General features: G+C 46.0%; 2 protein-coding genes across 4 annotated transcripts in view; both read left to right on the top strand.

Moving 5' to 3' along the window:
• The first annotated feature begins 13,749 nt into the window (after positions 1-13,749).
• On the top strand, positions 13,750-15,180 carry RRS1 (ribosome biogenesis regulator 1 homolog). The gene has a single exon (XM_037892511.2). It carries the CDS (start codon positions 13,849-13,851, stop codon positions 14,896-14,898), a length of 1,050 nt encoding a protein of 349 aa, XP_037748439.1. The 5' UTR covers positions 13,750-13,848; the 3' UTR covers positions 14,899-15,180.
• Positions 15,181-15,840: 660 nt separating this feature from the next.
• ADHFE1 (alcohol dehydrogenase iron containing 1) overlaps positions 15,841-18,015 on the top strand; it is a 31,551-nt gene continuing 29,376 nt past the window's right edge. For 2 of the 3 annotated variants that reach the window (XR_006288499.1, XM_037892507.2), the window contains exon 1: positions 15,857-17,006. Coding sequence is in view for 1 of the 3 variants with exons in the window: in XM_037892507.2 (XP_037748435.1) it covers positions 16,924-17,006 (83 nt within the window). In the remaining 2 variants the exon portion in view is untranslated. Of the gene's footprint in view, positions 17,007-18,015 lie in introns of all 3 variants that reach the window. The other variant, XR_006288500.1, reaches the window with a different exon arrangement.

The raw sequence follows: 18,015 nt of genomic DNA, 5'->3' as shown, positions 1-18,015 counted from the left end.
AAAAAATGGCTTCGTCATGTGGATGGGTGCAGGGGTAAATCGATCTAGCACTGCTAAATTTGACCTAAACTCGTAGTGTAGACCAGGGCTAATAAAGAACACAGCGGTACTGGGGTGGTGAGAGCAATTTATATGAGAAGATAGGAGCAGAGGGCCATGCCCCATCACAGCAACAAAAGTGATTGTGTCATAAGCTTAATTCACAACTCAATCATATTTCAGATGTATTGGTGTATCCACACTTACCACATGACTAACCATGTTCGTATCAGTGCTTTCTGGAAAAATCTGGGCAACTATTGTATAGTGCCTTAGCAGAGAAATCCCTGCAGAAATGCAGGGCCACCTGTATGTTGGGCAACACACTCTTGGATGCTCTTCCGCACAGAGAGCTGGGAGGCAGGAGAACCAGCCCATCCAGTGCATTTGGTAATGACACTTTTTATTCCTGTACTGCCTTTTATCCAAGAATCTTGAAGTGTTTTACAAACATGAACTAGTTCATTAAGCTTCTGTGCAGTATGTATCTGAATTATAGCTATTCTATAGCTTGGTAAACCAATGCATGGAGAGGCTAAGCAACTTGCCCAAGATTTCCCAGCAAGTCAGTGCAAGTGATGATAATAGAACCCAGGTTCCCAAACACCTGGGTCAATGCCCTATTGTGTTAATTAGGTGACATGCACAGCCAAGTGCTCACTGGGGGATGGAGGGAGATGGAAGGGCATAAGATACAGGAGTGGATAAGTAGGGAGGGACTGAGTTGTGAAGGGCCTTATACATGTGTAAGCAGAGTCTGAATGAGCTCTCCCCTGACATCTAGTGGTGAGCTGTGGAAAAGGAATTCAGGAGCTGATCCTGTTTGCATGGGCACACCCACCCTGCCTAGATGCTCAGCATGATGGGATTACTTGCCCAAATGATCACTTGTGGCTGGTGTTGGACAGAGGTGAAAGTAAGCTGGTACAGTCCAGTCTGGCGTACCGGTAAGAGCTGCTACACAGCTGACCATACCGGCAGCGGCCGAGAGCCTTGGGACAGGGCAGGGCTGCCGATGGGGGCGAGTGAGAGCCAAAAGGGGCAGTGCTTTAGTGTCAACTGCGTACGGACCAGTACCGGCTTCTTACCGGCACACTGTACCAGCCCACACGGGCCTACTTTCACCCCAGGAAAAGGACATTGCCCAACTTACTTGGGGGTGGGTCTTTTGCTCATAGTTTATGTTTATGAACCCTAGTTGCAGTGTTTTCCCAAATTAATGCTGAGTTACTCCCCTCCTTTTATTAAAAGCTTTTGCTACACTCAGACTCTGTGCTTGCGAGAGGGAAAGTATTGCCTCTTAGAGGCGCCCAGGGGGTGGTGTGCAATTGTCCCAGGTCACTGGGTGGGGGCTCGAGCCAGGTTTGTGTTGTATTTTTGAAAAGGAACCCCTAGATACTGAACCCAGCCCTTGTTGCTGCCAACTCTGACTGGCAGAAGGGTTACACGTGAGGACATGAAAATTGAACTGAACACATTGAGGGAGGGATTAAAAGGCAGGAAGGTGTTACAGGATCAGAATGACTGGCTAAGAAGGGTATCTTAGAAGCAGTATTTTGGATGGACCTGATGGGGACAAGGTGGCTGTTGAGAGGGCCCGAGAGAAGAATGTTGCAGTAGTTAAGAGGAGATGGCAAGGAAGAGAAGTTTAGCTATATGGATAGAGAGAAAAGGCCAGATTTTGCAAAAATTATGGAGGTAGGAGCAGGAGGTTTGGACATAGCCTAGCTGAGGAAGTTCAGAGGCACAGCTTGAGCAGAGTATTTAGGCATGTTCTAAATCCTTCTCTCTTCAGCAAAGAAGTTAAATACGTGCTTAACATTAAGCACATGAGGAAGTGCTTTGCTGAATGGAGATGGATTAGAGATTCAAGGTCTAATAGAGGGCAGAGGCGTAGAGTGTTGACATTCAGGTTATAAACCTGAGTGACTGGAAGATGGTATTATAGACAGAATGGAGGCGCTGTGGTTTTTGGTACCTTGAAGATGGAGTTGGTTGTGTTTGTTAAGAAGGAAATATACAGCTGGGTGTTACTGAAGTACTGCTGGTAGGAGAGCCCATGGCATCTCGCAACCTCTCCCAGTGGGCTCAGATGGAAATTGAAAATAATAGGTCTGTGCATGAATTATAGGTGAGGGTCCCCGATGGCGGAGGCAGGGAGGACCCATCACCAATTGCTGTGTCCTGTCTGTGAAGAATGAATGGAGTCATTGTAATGCTGACCAATCAGCTCCAACTGTATCCTCAGGAGCTATTGTATTTGTATTCAATGCTGTTGAAAGCTACAAAGAGATTGTATATTACGTATTTATTTATGTATTATTTGTATTGCTATAGCAACCAGGAACTTTAGTCATGGACCCCCTGGTGCTTATGTGTACAATAAGCTGCTGTACAAACACAAAATAAAAAGGCAGTGGCATGTAGGGTATGTGTAGCTACATGCCATGGTGAAAAGCCTGTTGCATCCACACCATGGTGCAAACCTGCCTGTGTCAGTGACAGGCTCTGGCGTGAAATGCTAAACTGCAATATACTGTTCAGCCACTAAGTGGCACTGTGTATAAAAATACACTATTTAAAGCTAACCTTAGCCAGGGCAGAGCATTAAAGGATTTTATAATGAACACATCTGGTGTGTATAAGCAAGCTTTGTAGCCAGTCCATATCTGGTACAGAAGTACCTGGCAGCTTTTCCAACTGTTGGAAAAAGGTTCCAGCAATGGGGAGGTAGTGGGACACCACATTGATTAAAGTGGCCATCTCAACAGGGAGGCGGGGCTTGGGTAAGTAGAGCGCCCTATAGGGTATGTACTTGGATACATATTCACAGGCTTCAGGTGTGTCTTACTTGCCTAAGCTGTCCCTCACCATCTACCTTGCTATTTATACATGTATTGTGGGGGACTATCTGAGTATGTACTCTACATGCCGCCAGTAGAACCATGCACTGTGGACGTACCTTCTGTCTCCCACAGTCCCCTACTTGTATTGTTCCTTTCACCACTACTCAGTGCTTGTGCTTCCTGCCCCTGGACTGAATGAGTCGGTAACTGAGTGAAATGGCTAGAATCCCAATTTCTGAAGCACCAATATATAGCACTTCAGAGACTGAGGTTTTAGTCCATTTTACTGTACTGCCAGCACACTCAGAATGGAGCAGCAGATGAGTACAACACAAGACGCAAAGGCATGCTACAGGGGAAACATAGAATAAGTACTACTTTGTAGAATAGCTGATGTTGTTATGGCAGAGTCGGGGAGCTGGTTGTTGAGATCAAAGAGTCACCCTTTAAACAGGAAAGCAGAGCACTGAATGCTGATCAGAACAGAGAGTTCCCTGCCGCTTTGCTGTTAGGTGGTTGTGCAATTTAAAATCAAATAACTTATGTGTTAACACAAACTCTTCTTGTGTTAATGTGGAGAACAACATATGTACTTGGTACCAAAGTGTACAACTGTTTGTAAATGACTCTCATCTTCCATGAGTCACTTGCAGTTGTGTGTGAATGGAAACCCTGCTTGTCTGCTGCCTAATAGCCTGGATTAAACATATAAAGTGCTGCAATACTGTGTGTAAAAAGGTTTAAGCCAAGAGGTTTTTTTCCTTTCATTGATAATTGTCAACAAAAAACAGGTTAGCGAGACCCTTGAAGTGACTGTAACTGATGTAATTGAAACATCACATTGGTAACACAGCACTTAGTATCTTTTACATGGACACCTACAGGGTACATTATCAAAGTAGCGTGTGGGAGGTACACTCACACATACGAACATTTTGCTATTTGTGAGCAGGACTTGTGCATGTATTTCCCTGCATGATCACACTGCTTTGAAAGTGTATTCAGTAATTCTGTTTGCAGGGATAGTTTAAATATAAAATAATAACTATAACCTAGCTCTTAGATAGCTTTTCATCAGTAGATCGCAAAATGCTTCACAATCTTTTAATGTATTTATCCTCACAACACTCCCTGTGAAGTAGGGAGGTATTATTATCCTCATTTTTTACAGACCATACTGAGGACCAAATTCTGAACTTACTTATATCCTCTGCAACTAAATCTCTGCAAAATTTGGCCTCAAATGTATTTTGTTGTTTGTGCTGATTTAGGACCTAGTTCTACAATCCTTTCTCAGGCAAAATCATCATCCAAATAGCAATCGCCCACATTTTTTTGCCTATCAACGTATTTGTATTTTGAGGTTATGGTGAACAGGAAAGGTATCATCTGAAGCCAAATTCATTATTATTATTTATTTGGATTACATTAGCATCTACAAGTGTTAGGACCTTACAGTGTAGTAAATTAGGATATTTTTGCTACGTAGGACAGAATTTGGCCCACAAACTTCAGCACTTAATCTAGATCCAGATGAGCAAATAATTTTTATAAAGTCTGTCATATAAACGAATCCTTAAAATTAAACTTTTACTTCAAGCAATATTGAATTAAAATCATAAATCAGTAAAGAGGAATGATTTGTAGAAATATTTCAAGGGCCCCTTTTCTGCTATTTTACCAAATTACTGGTACACTGTCCTTTCCTGAAAAAAATACTTAGTACTATTCTCAGAGCAGGCTTAAGAATTGGTTGAATCATCTTGTAACTATATCTACTGCCATCCAGAGGTAACTGCCAAAAGTTTGGAGAGTAAATCTAAGTTAATGGCGTGTCATCAGAGGGGGAAAAAGAATGAACATGAATATGATTATTTATACCAAGAAAAGCCCTATTGTATAGTAACCTTCAAGTTGTAACACAATCCAACAGAAGGAAAGAAATTCACGATTAAGCTATATAATCCCTTCCTTCTCTTCCTCTTTGAGGATAAACATTTTAAAACACAGGAAAACAGATGCTGACATCTTATCATCTTATCCCTTCTTGACCACCGACCCTTGACCTGATCTTGGAGGGTCTATAGTTTTGGGTAAAATAATGATGGAAGTTATTGCATCTGTAACAGCAAGTAGAAGATTAAAAAAATTATTAAAAAATATGTCTCGGGTATAGGTCTTAAGTATTAAGGCTTTACAGTGAGGCCTAGAAGTTAGTAATATGTATCTTGTGATAGTTTAGCAATGCACTTTGTGATAAATAGGTAAACCATGAACAGATGGTAGCATATTAGAAAGTTTCTGCAATAAGAGCTAACCACACTGACATATCGAAACTACTGGGAAAGGGCCCAATGCAAATGATTGGATTGGCAGTTGGAAATGGAATTATAGTCAATGGGAATAACACATATGGACAACCAGAACCCTAAAATTGGTCTCCTGGAATTCCAAATATAAATAGGGACTCACACTTGATCAGATATGGTCCTAGATGCATGTGGATGGAATGGAAAAAGGTGTATAAAAGGTTGTCAAGCCCATCCCCAGTTGGAACATTGGGGTGATAACAGTGGCATGCTGTGGCATTTTTAGTCAGGTAGTGGTATAGCCTATGCGGCATGATCTCGCACTACGCCGTTTTGTTTGGGGAGTGGATGGTATCGTCCCGCAGGCACAGCCTGCACTGAGGCATGTCATCCATGCCTGGCATACACCAATGGTAGGCCACTGGGAGATAAGAAGGCAGAAGCCTGGACTGTCACCTCCACCTATGATGCACTCTCCACTTACTTCATTTCATCTTCACTGGCTTCCCCCAGCTTGTAAGCATGTCAACATTGGGGAATTTCTTTATCTTATACCAGCCTAAGCTGTAAGCATGCACAGTGCAATGCTGGGGGCTTAAGGGTGCTTTACAATACCTACATGTTCCTGTACTTCTCTTGCTTTTCTATAGTTTCTTGTATCTAAGTATTAAATAAAAACTTCTTGTCTCTATGTGTGTTTTCACTCGTCTCATAATGAATATCTTACATAGCTGGAAGAGTAAAGAACTTGTTACCTGTGACTGGTGCTCTTTGCTCCCTAGATTAATCCCTGGCTACAACCTAGATGTTGTAGCTCATTTGGAGTTCAGTCCAGTGCAATGCTGAATGCTTCCTACAAGATGCTGAGCATCCTCAATTCCCATTAAAAACCATGGGAGCTGGGGGCATTCAGTATTTCCCAAGATCGGGGCAATGGTGGACCAAACTTTCAAATATGGATGTCTAAGGCAGGGTAGCCAATTTTGCATGTGCATTTTCATTTCAACATCTAGATTCTCAATCTAGTGTAGATGCCTAATTGCCAAATGGGTGCCCAAATCTAAAAACTGGACTTGATATGTGAAATCAGGCTAAAATTTTCAAAGGGACCTAAAGGAGTCAGTTGCCCAACTCCAAATGACTTTCAATGAGAATTGGGTGCCTCACCCCATTAGGTCTGTTGAAAATCCCAGCCTCAGTGACTAGGAAACCACTGCAATACATCCGTATAACATCGTGTGTTTTAAAAACTATGATTACACTTTTCATATCTATAGCACTTTCCACCTATCTCATCTGTCTAATTTTGTATGTCTGTGTCTATCTTTGGGTTTTGTACGGGTGTCCAGATATATATCATGGTGATGAGTGAGTAAAAACCTATAAACCAGAATCACCATAGCATCCAAATACTGCCTGAAGATCCCAAAACACTTAGCAAACAATAACAAAGTAAGCTTCACAACACTCTGTGAAGTAACAATTATTATCCATATGGTATAGATGGAGAAACTCAAGCAGAGAGAGGCCAAATTTTGTAAAGTGTCCATTAATTTTGAGGGCCTCCAATTTTGGGGTGCCCAGTTTGAGATACCAAGGCCCGATTTTCATAAGTGCTGAGTACTTACAACTCCAACTCCAACTTCCAACTATCCTCCAGACAGTAGGAGCTATGGGTGCTCGGCGCCTCTGAAAATCAGATCTAGGTTTCTAAAGCTGGGCCCCCAAAAACTGAGACACCTAAAAATAACAGGCACCTTTGAAAATTTCTGCCTAAATAACTTGCCCAAGAAGCCTATATAGTTGTCATGAAATCTGGGACAACGTGAGATTAGAATCCACATCTCAGAACTGCCATTTCCATGCTTCAACCACAAGATTATCTGTCCCTCTTTTATAAAAAGCCAGATTCTTCCCTTGGATATAGATGGGCTCCTACACACTTTAAGGGGAGCTATGTGTTCATTTTTATGTTATGACCTTAACATTAAAGTGTGGTTGTGGTTAAAAAATGACCATCTCTAAAAATCACATTTCATTGTTTTATATTTTCCCAGGCCGTCATCAATGACTTCCACTCTCCAATTTTTTTTGGTTTACAAATCCAGTCAAGCAGTCCAGTCTTTCCAACAGCCATGATTACACTCACATCCTGCTATCACGAAAATTAACTTTTTTCCTGTCTGCATCATCACTGTTAAAACCAATAAAGATTCCGGAGTCAGAGATTTAATAGCTAGCAATTTAGTTGATAATACTTGAATACAGCTTGCTCTTCAGTTACATTATACAGGTTCTTCAGTGCTCGCAGCATTAAAAGTTTGGTTTTGTCAGTAAATTAAGCAGATATATATCCCACACAGAGAGAGCAGGTATGTGCGATACTACGGAATCACTATATAATAATGTATACAGGGGGTGAAATCTGACACAATTGAAGTCTATAGCCCCACTGAAGTCAGAGGAAGTTTTGCTATGATTTAACAAATGTTGATTATATAAAAGATTGAAACAGTTCCTTCAGAGCCTTTATGTAAATACATATTTAGATCACTGTAAAAATTGTATTATTACCAAACTATGGGGTGTATTATTTCCACAAAAGATAGTTACAAAACTTTTAGACCTATTTGTGCCACAACTTCAAAGCTCCATATAATGTGCTGGGCATGTAATTTCTTTTTAAATAGAAAAAGGCCTTGTTAAAGGGTCTACAAGTTACCACAAGTGCTTATGATCGTTTCTGTATAATCATGTATTCAGAGACTTACAAACTGAACCAGTTCTTTGGCTTTGTCAAAGAAACACAGTACAACCCAGAGGGAGAATGGAAAAGAGGGTGTAAAGGTCACCTTTGCACCCCTGAGCTGTGTGCCAGGTCTGCTCCCCGGCATAAGTTACATTGGCTGCCAACAATCACAGGGGACTGAAATAGGGTTGCCAACCCTCCAGGATTGGCCTGGAGTCTCCTGGAATCTGCATCCATCTCCTGGTGACTACTGAAAGCAATCCAGGAGATTTTAATGGGATATTTTAAGAAAATGACATTACATGTTGAGAAAGAAAATCTCCTGGAATAGTTTCAGTCAGAATTGGCAACCCTAGGCTGAAATGATTGTCAGAGGTGTGTGAGACATAAGGAAGCTCGAGCAATAGCCTTGTTTCTCCAGCAAAGGAATCATACCAGAGTTAAACTGCTGCAATGAAATGGATAAGCAAGCCTATCGACTTCACTAGATACTGCTCAGAGTAGATAGGTGTGCTGGAATTAAATCCTAAATAGGAATTACCAAAACTGCAGTTTTTGCCTTCAGGATTTCATTTTAATTTTTTTTCCAAACTGATTCTTGCTACCATTCCAAAAAGTAAGCCAAATGCATTGGCATGCTTTCAGTGCTCTGTGCTGTTCCAGCAATACAAAGCCATAAACTCGACTAGGTCTATGGCTGCTTTGTGTCATTGGAGCAGAACAAAACAAAGTGTGCCCCTGAATCTGCTCCGATATTTAATACTTTACAGCATTAGTAAAACAGATGAAAATAAAACATGGCAATGGAACTTTCTTATGCAGGACACAGGTGTAAATATTTCCATTTCTGAAATAGTGCCCACAAGCCTTCAAAAAGATGAGAACAACTCTCTTTAAAGTCACTTGAATCTGTAATTTTGGGTGAAAACATCAGTTGTCCAGGGAAGTGAACAAAATGTAACATGCAATATAGTGCCTTCTTGTGGTAACTAAGAAAATTGTCCAGAGAGGCATTGATCTGTTTTTTAAACACCCAGAGCGTTTCCTATGTCCGTGGTTTTCCTACTTAAGGATAAGATTTTTTCATGGTTATTTTTAGTAAAAGTCATGGACAGATCACGGGCAATAAACAAAAATTCAAGGAGCCTGTGACCTGTCCGTGACTTTACTAAAAATAACCGGGGGGGGGGAGGGCTAGGGGAGGGAGAGAAGGGTGAATGGAATCCCATGCGGGGGGGCGGGGGACTAACAGGCCAAGTCCCGGCTCCTGCAACCGCAGCGGAGGGCACAGCTCCCCACTCCGGAGCTGGCCGCAGCTACGGGACAGGGGTGTGCAGCAGACATGCCAAATCTGCAGAAAAAATGCAGGAATTGGGCTTGGTTTTGGCTTAATTGGCTTGTGAGTTGCTTGTTGGCTAGTTTTTGGCTCGTAGCTTGTTGCTGGTTTGGCTTGTAGCTTGTTGCTTCTTTTTTCTGATTGGCTCTCGGCAAGCAGAGGCAAGGGGTGGAAAGCGGGGCAAGGGGCGGAAAGCGGGGCAAGGGGCAAGCAGAGGCAAAGGTGGGAAAGAGTCAGGGATGCACAGCAGGCCCACCACAGTCCCCGACCACACACCTGGGGGATCTAGTCACATAGAGTGTTGGGGTTCTTAGGGATTGGCTTGTCTTGTTTTGAAATGGGATTAGCTTGATTTTTGGCTTATTGTGAAAGTTGGGGAGCTTATTTACTGCATGAAAGTTGGCAACTGTAGTGTGCGGGTGCTCCTGCCAAGCCCCTCCCGCAGTCGGAAGGGGGGGTTCATGGCCCTGGGAAGCTGCAAGGGGGGCGCATGACTCCTGCTGCAGCCCAGCCATGGGGCAAGGACGCGTAGCCCCAGCTGCAGCCCTTGCCACAAGCCACGGGGTAAGGGCTGCAGGTTTCTAGTTCCAGCCCCAGTTTCAGGGCAGGGGTGCACAGTCCCGCCTCAAGTCCCAGCTTCAACCCCTGACAGCTGAAGCCAAAGAAGTCATGGAGGTCTGGTAAAGTCATGGAATCTATGACTGCCATGACCTTCGTGACTAAATCATAGCCTTACTCATACTTGATATGTGAGCTGCAGTCAGCTGGTACACAGGTTGATTTAAAAAGAAAGAAAACTCTATCATAATTACATCATGCCTCTAATAATTTGCATTGCCTATCTTCTGTTTCTTCTATATATTTTCTGAGAACACAGGATAAAAACTCTGTTCTTCAGTAGCAGCGTGTAGGCACTTTCATTATCCTCTACTCACTTTCACAGCAGCAAGACAGAAAGGTGGACAAGAGAGACAAATATGAACTACCTGTCACCAGTCTGAACAACTGCATGCCCGTAGCGGTTATTTTAAAAGATTAAGGCGACTGACCAGGCACTGCCTTTTAATATGAGCAGAGCAGTTTCCTCTAATCTACAAAAAGAAGTGCGTGTGGTGTTTCATGTGTTTGTAGTTCATGTGTAACCTGATTTATTTTCCATGTTCCTTCCCTCGCCCTCCCCATCCTCATTTTGGATCCTGCCATAGATTTTAGGTCCAAAGTCTGCTCTCAGTTACACAATTGCAATGGAATCTTACTTATATAACTCAGAAGAATTTGGCCCTGAGTAAATATGGGCCCACCCGCCTGGATAAATAGATAATGTTTTTGCTGTGATACATGGAATTAATGTGTTAAAAATTAAATAAGTGAAGACTTGGTAATTTTAGGTATCTTTAGACAGAAATATTTTGATGTGTATGTGACGCCAGGTCAGTACTAGCAGAGCAGATGCCGTCCTCAGGGAAGCATGCGACAGACACAGTTGCAGCTATAACAGCTCACCTGCGTGTGTACTATTGTAGGGTTGCCGAGTGTCCAGGAATTAAAGATTATGTCATGTGATGAACAGGGGTGGCGAGCTGTATGGGCCCGGGGTGCCTGTGCTCTAGCAAATTCAGGACCCTGGGGGCCCAGCTCCACCAGTGTTTGGGGCTGGGTCACTCCCCCGGCCCCCCCCCGCATGCCTCCACCAGAGCGTCCCCCGGCCCCGCTTGCTGCCACCACACACCTCCCCTGAGCATCTGTGCCTCACCTGTGCCCTGGACAGTGGGTGGCTGCCCCCTGCAGCTCCATGCTGCACTCCCTCACCAGCTAAGGGAGCAGCGCCGGCAGCAGGCTGACTACTGCGCCTGCAGAGGAAGGAGGGGAGGAGGCGCAGCGGCATGGCAGCCCCCTGCAGGCGACTCTGAGGGGGCTTATCCAGTCTGGACCTCCTGAGCAGCAGCCTGGGGCTTGGGTGAGTGTCATGCCAGGGGGGAGAAGAGGGGCTCCTCCCCCAGAGCTCGCTGCTTCCAGCGGAGAGAGGGCTGGGAGGAGTCCTCCTCTCTGGCCCCAGTCCCAGGGCAGTCTGCCTGCTGCACCCCAAAGTTTGAACTCCTCATCCCCAGCCCAGCCCCAGCCAGAGCCCTCACCTCTCGCAACCGCAACCCTCTGCCCCAGCCCTGAGCCCCCTCCTGCACTGTGAACCCCTCATCCCTGGCCCCACCCTGCAGCCCTCACCCCCGCACCCCACCCTCTGCCCTACCCCTGAGCCCCTCCCACACCCCAAATCCCTCATCCCCAGCCCCACCCCAGAGCCCTCACCCCCCCACACACCCCAACCCTCTGCCCCAGCCCTGAGCCCCCTCCTGCACTGTGAATCCGTCATCCCCAGGCCCATTCTTTGCTTAGGAGTTGGCATTTCTTTCCTTTATTCTTTATAAGTGGTTCTTAGGGGTGCATTGCTGTGAGTGCTAGACTGTCTGACTTGTAGGCCTTGTCTGCACTGGGCTATTTTACACCAATATAGCTGTATTTGTGCAAGCCCCTAGTGTAGACAATCCATGCCCAGTTAACCATGACTTGTGTTGGCACAGTTTGTCTCAGTGTAAAACCCCAGTGTGGACAAGCCCTTAGTAAGGTGACAACTCCACTTTGTCTAAAAAATAAGTTTTATAAAAGCAAACCCTTAAGACCCACAGAAAAATATTCCCCCTGTTATTCTTTTAAATTCCATTGAAAACACTGGTTTTACAGCAAGGACAAATTTCCATCAAGTGTTCGCAACCCAAACGTTACAGCACTGAGAACTTGAAAGCGCCTTAATTGATTTTCATTGTCCAAGATAAGAGATGCGCAGACTGTGAGAGAATCACAAATAGGTAAAGAAATACTTGTTTACAATATATGGCTTTCAGGCTGGCCACATTCCCGATAACAGAGTTTCGCATTTACCACTCTGTGTATAATAATGAAGATTCACCCTTTTAGATTCCTTCCATCTTGGATACTAGGCTGAAATATTTGTATAATAGTTAAAACAACAAATCCAGTTAAATCAGTGTACATTCCCAGTAGTAATACTCTGCACAGCCATGTCAATAATTCAGTTCTGCCTGCCCTCCAGCCTGGGTGAGGAAAGGAATGTCTTACCCTTCATCTCCAGCCCCACCTCAGAGCCCTCACCCTCATGCACCCCAACCCTCTGCCCCAGCCCTGAGCCCCCTCCTGCACCATAAACCCCCCATCCCCACCCCACAGCCCTCACCACCACACTCCAACCCTCTGCCCGAGTCCCTCCCAAACCCCTCATCCCAAGCCAGAGTCCTCATCCCCCCACACCCCAACCCTCTGCCCTATCCTGAGCCTCCTCGCACACTCCAAACCGCTCAGCCCCACCCCATTAATTTTGTGTAATAATAATCGATTATGGATAAATGGATAAATTCTTAATAAAGTTACCCAGCAAAAAAGAACAAAAGGGTAATTCATCAAGTGATGGCCTGAGTTCGAAACCCGGCTTGCAAACTGAAGTTATACTAAAGAAAGATGTGGCAAATCTAAAAGCTAAGAAAAGGAGTTTTCATGAATCTTGGCTATCAAGATTTACGTGGTTGGAGTACAACAGCGAATTAGACAGAGCTTTTTGCTTTTGAGGGTTATTGATCCAAGAGTGCTTGGTTGTTTCCATATTCAAGAATATTAATATAGTTAGTCTGTATGCTGCTACCCTGAAACCTATTAACATAGTTGATATTCTTGGTTAAATATTTTTTCTTACAATAGTGATATTGTGCAATATCGGGAAACTGTTAAACGCTTACTGTTTCCAGTCCATTTTTACGTTATTTAAAAAAATATATATCACTTACAAGACAGGGGGGTGGGACCTGGACCCCTTCTGGGCACCACCAAAAATCATACAAACTTGCTGCCATTGCTGAACAAACCCTACCGAGCATACCGGGCACACCAAGGCAGAACAGGGGGGCTCTGGCTCCCCAATCCCCAGGCCTACAAAATGACATTTCCAAGCAGCCCTCACCGGCAGTCTACGGCCACCCCACTTTTCTCAGCACTCTTAGCAGCCCCCACAAAGGGGGGTTGGGGCTTGGTCTCCCCTTCACCCAGCAAGAGCCAGTATGGCCCAGGGAGACTACAGGAGCCAGCATGCAAAGCTCTACCAGCTTCCCAGGCTGCGGCTGCGCAGATTGTGCATCCCGTGACGCGCTGCTTTACTAAGCCGAATCCTTGGGGACTACAGGGCCCACCTGGCATCCAGAATAGGAAGTCGGACAACAAATCCCAGCACGCAATACACACTATTGGCCTCAGTAGCTGGCCATAGAGCACTACAGCTCCCAGGGGGCAGCGCGGCACCGTTGCGCCCGCGGTTAGGCAAAGCGAGAGACGGTGCGTTCTGGGAGTTGTTGTTCTGGGTAGAGAGTGTTTCGCCATTACGGGCGCGCCCATTGGTCTATACGCATATCCGGTGCGCCCACGCCAGCCGGAAACGAACCCTTTAACCTTTCTTCCAGCCCGGTGAAGCCTGCCGCACGTGGGGAGCGGTTGGCCGGGTGTCTCGCGGCCATGGCGGCGCTGTGCCTGGAGGAGTTGCTGGCTCGCGCGGAGCAGCGCGAGGCGGAGCCGCACCGGAGTGTCGCGGTGCAGAAGGAGCTGGAGCTGGAGTTCGACCTGGGGAACCTGCTGGCGCTGGACCGGAACCCGCCGCCCTCGGTGCCGCGGGCCCAGCGCGAGAGCCGGCTGCGCTCGCTGGCCCGGGACAACACGCAGCTGCTGGTGGCCCAGCTGTGGGGGCTGCCGGCGGGGCGCGCCGAGGGGGCGACGGGCCCGCTGGTGGCGCAGCTGCCCGAGCCCTCCTACCGCCTGCCCCGGGAGAAGCCCTTGCCGCGGCCCCGGCCGCCCACCCGCTGGGAGCAGTTCGCCCGGCTGAAGGGCATCCGGCGGCGGAAGCGCACGTCGCTGGTGTGGGACGAGGCGGCCAAGCAGTGGCGGCGGCGCTGGGGCTACGAGCGGGCCGGCGGGGACCCTGCCCGGGACTGGCTCATCGAGGTGCCGGCCGGCGCCGACCCCCACGAGGACCAGTTCGCCAAGCGGCTCCGCGACAAGCGCGAGAAGGTGGCGCGCAACGAGTTCAACCGCCTCCGCAACATCGCCCGGGGCGCCCTGCCCGGCCGCGGCCTCCACCCCACCGGCCACCAGAGCCGCGCCGAGCTGGGCCGCGCCTCGCAAGTGGCCCGCGTTTCCACCGCCTCCCTGGGCCGCTTCCAGCCCCGGCTGCCCAAGGAGCCGGCCGCGCCCCCGCCCAGGGGCGGCAAGAAGCGGCACTTCCAGCCGCTGCTCGGTGACCTGGCTGCCGAGAGGAGCCGGCAGCTGGAGCTGCTGCGGGGCCTGGGCAGCAAGAAGCCGCCGCTCGACCTGACCCGCGCCGTCAACAAGCAGCTGCGCGAGGAGGACGCCCAGGCGGCCGCGGGCAAGGGCAAGAAGCGCGGGCAGCGGGGCAAGCGGGGCCGGCAGCGCCCGGGAGGCGGCAAGGGGCCGGCGGGCGGCAAAGGCAAGAAGGGTGGGGCCCGGCGGCGGCGGCAGCAGCAGCGCCCGGCGGGCAGAAAGAGGAGCTGAGCCGGTCGCAGGACTCCTCCTGCCGGACACTGAGCCCGGAGGGACGCGGGGGCTGCCCGGGCCCGTGGGGACGCTGAGCTCGGAGCGAGGTCTCCAGGGAGCTCGCGGGACACTGAGCTGCAGCCGCCGCCTCCATCCGTTCCAAGGGGCTGCGCGGGACTGACTTGTGCAGTCTGTAGCTGCTAAGGATCCCCGGGGCTTGTTCCCCTGGCCTAGGGATGTTCCAGGCTGGGGGCGCCCCTTCCCGCCCACCTATTTATCAATAAAACCTGCCTTTGTCTAGTTGTCTGCTCGTCAGTGAGGGGGGGGTGTACCTTAATGGCATGAGGGAGAGATGGGACTGGGACAGGAGCCCCTAATGACCTGCAGCAGTTCAGCTGGGGTCCTTTACAAGTATAAAACATGTAGCTGTATTGTGTGCTAGTGGCACAAGGGGTAGTGCTGCCTATACCAAGAGGATTGGGCTCTGCTTTCCAGAGAGTAAACCAGTATCTCACCCAGTTACATGGAAGTGGAATTCCAATAAGACAAGATAAAAGTTCATCTCCACTCCCCTTCCCCAATTGGTAGGATTTGGATAAGAAGGGATCTAACCTATATTTAAAATAACAGGTGTACTGCCATTCTGTGGTCTTGACTGAAAGGTAGTGCTTCCCCTCTCTCTGATTTGGACTGTGTAGAAGTTAAACATCTTCACCTAGCTGAAGAGCTCACTCGCAAGCTCTCTCTCTTTCTGTCTGGAGAAATGTGGGCAATATTTCAAAGAAAAGGAGTACTTGTGGCACCTTAGAGACTAACAGATTTATTTGAGCATAAGCGTTCGTGAGCTACAGCTCACTTCATCGGATGCATTCAGTGGGATTCATCCGATGAAGTGAGCTGTAGCTCACGAAAGCTTATGCTCAAATAAATTTTAGTCTCTAAGGTGCCACAAGTACTCCTTTTCTTTTTGCGAATACAGACTAACACGGCTGCTACTCTGAAACCTGTCAATATTTCAAAGGTGATCTGCCAAAAAATTTTTTTAACTGCATAAAACATTCTCTGGCACTTCTTATCTTAATGTGTATGGGGTTTTTACTGTTTTAGCCTTTTTAGAAACAGCAGAAATATTCATCTGATTTCTGTGGAAGGGCTGCAGAAGATCTTGGATAGTTGTGACATTTAACACCTTTATAAGTTGAAAGGGTGAATCTGTGAACAAAAGCAACTCTTTATCCTGAATGTTCACTAGCCTTTTAAGTTCCATAGCTTTTTACCAAACTGACTATAAATACTTCCCCTCAACTTTCACTCTTGACACTTTACCATTAGTCTTTGAGTTCTGATGGTAGAGGCATTTTAGAGAGGTTTTTTTTTAAGACAGAAATCCTTTTGAAAACAGCATGTTGTCTCCTTTATCACAGAGATAAAAACTTACAAGTCCACTGTCTTTTCCTTTTGAAAGTAGAGATGGGCCTGAACCAAAATCTTCCGATCTGTGTTTGCTACTAAAACTGAACACAAAGTTATGGCCTTATTAACAGGTTCAGCTACCTGTAGGGAACTATTTTCTGGTGTGTGGGGAGAGACTAGAATTAAGTGATATATTTTAATGTTTAAATGAGTTAATAGGAATTCTAGTTCCCAAAACTCCTTTGTTTCCACATGGAATGTTACTTGCTAGTTTTATGAATTTGCTCTTTAATTGAAAAATCAAGTGAAAGCTCATACTGGATGGGTTTACATACTTCAAAATATTAACACTATCTGAAAAAGTTGTTACTCCTAAGATTACAGATTCTCAGTTCATGTGCTTTGGACACAAGCCAGTCAGAAGTTGCTAAGAAACGCTGGGTCTATGTAAAAGTAATGTGGGTGAGGAAAAGAGAGAGTGGGGTTGGAGGGAACTGAAGGATTGGGATGGGGGTTGGATGACGCTGAGACCTGAAGGCTTGAATAATGGAGTATCTACTGCATGTAACTCATGTAAACATCACATATACTCATTGATTTTTGCTTTAAGTACCATTATTTTGCTGTCAAATGGTTGGAACTGAGAGTATCACTACTTTCCAACTTGCCACCTTTTATAGAGTTCATTTGGACGAAGCTATGCAGGACAACAGGTGAGTCAGCACTTGCAGCCATGTAAAAGGCACAACTGTTTCAAACCCAGGTTTAAACTCTAGTCCAGTGGTTCTCAACAAGGGATATGTGCAGAGGTCTTCCAAGGGGTACAACTCATCTAAATATTTGCCTAGTTTTACAACAAGCTACATAAAAAGCACTAGTGAAGTCAGTAAAAAGTAAAATTTCATACAGACAATGACTTGTTCAAACTGCTCTATATACTATACACTGAAATGTAAGTACAATGTGTATATTCCAATTGATTTATTTTATAAAATGGTAAAAATGAGAAAGTAAGGAATTTTTCAGTCATAGTGTGCTGTGACACTTTTGTTTTTATGTCTGATTTTGTAACGAAATAGCTCTTAAATGAGGTGAAACTTGGGGGTACGCAAGGCAAATCAGACTCCTGAAGTGGGTACAGTCGTCTGGAAAGGTTGAGAACCACTGCTCTGGTCTCTTTGAATTTGACAGGATATGCTACCAGGGTTGCACAATAGCCAGAATGCTACAGATCTTCTTTGAGAGTCACAAGAATTTTGGAGGGATGATATAGCCATTAATTATTAGCATTGTGGAGCTTAAACGTTCAGGATCTAGATCTCCGAGAGGCTATACTGGGAAAAGATAAGGAGTGGGCCCCTCCAGGGCTGCTGCTAGTTGTGAAAACTGGAGTGTTTAAAAGATTTCAGAAATAAATGAAGTATTAAGATCTTTTTTTTTTCCCCCTACAGTAGACTTTTTTGGCTGAAAGCGTTTAATACTCCTAATTAAAAGACCTGTTTGATTACTGATATAATGATGAGATTGTGATGTTAAAATGGAGGTACCTTTTTGAACAAATGCTCTTATAAGAGGTACAACACCATGAATTTACACACTGACTTTTTTTTCTGATATCAGTCTTTAACAGATAATAACTTTAAAAAAAAAAAGTTATATTTCTGTAACCAACAATGCAACCATATGTACATTATTTTGGGATATCATGTTTTGTTCCTGCAA

This window comes from Chelonia mydas, chromosome 2, assembly GCF_015237465.2.
Source record: "Chelonia mydas isolate rCheMyd1 chromosome 2, rCheMyd1.pri.v2, whole genome shotgun sequence".
In the NCBI taxonomy this organism is placed as follows: domain Eukaryota; kingdom Metazoa; phylum Chordata; order Testudines; family Cheloniidae; genus Chelonia; species Chelonia mydas.
This window is presented reverse-complemented; position numbering and strand designations above follow the sequence as displayed.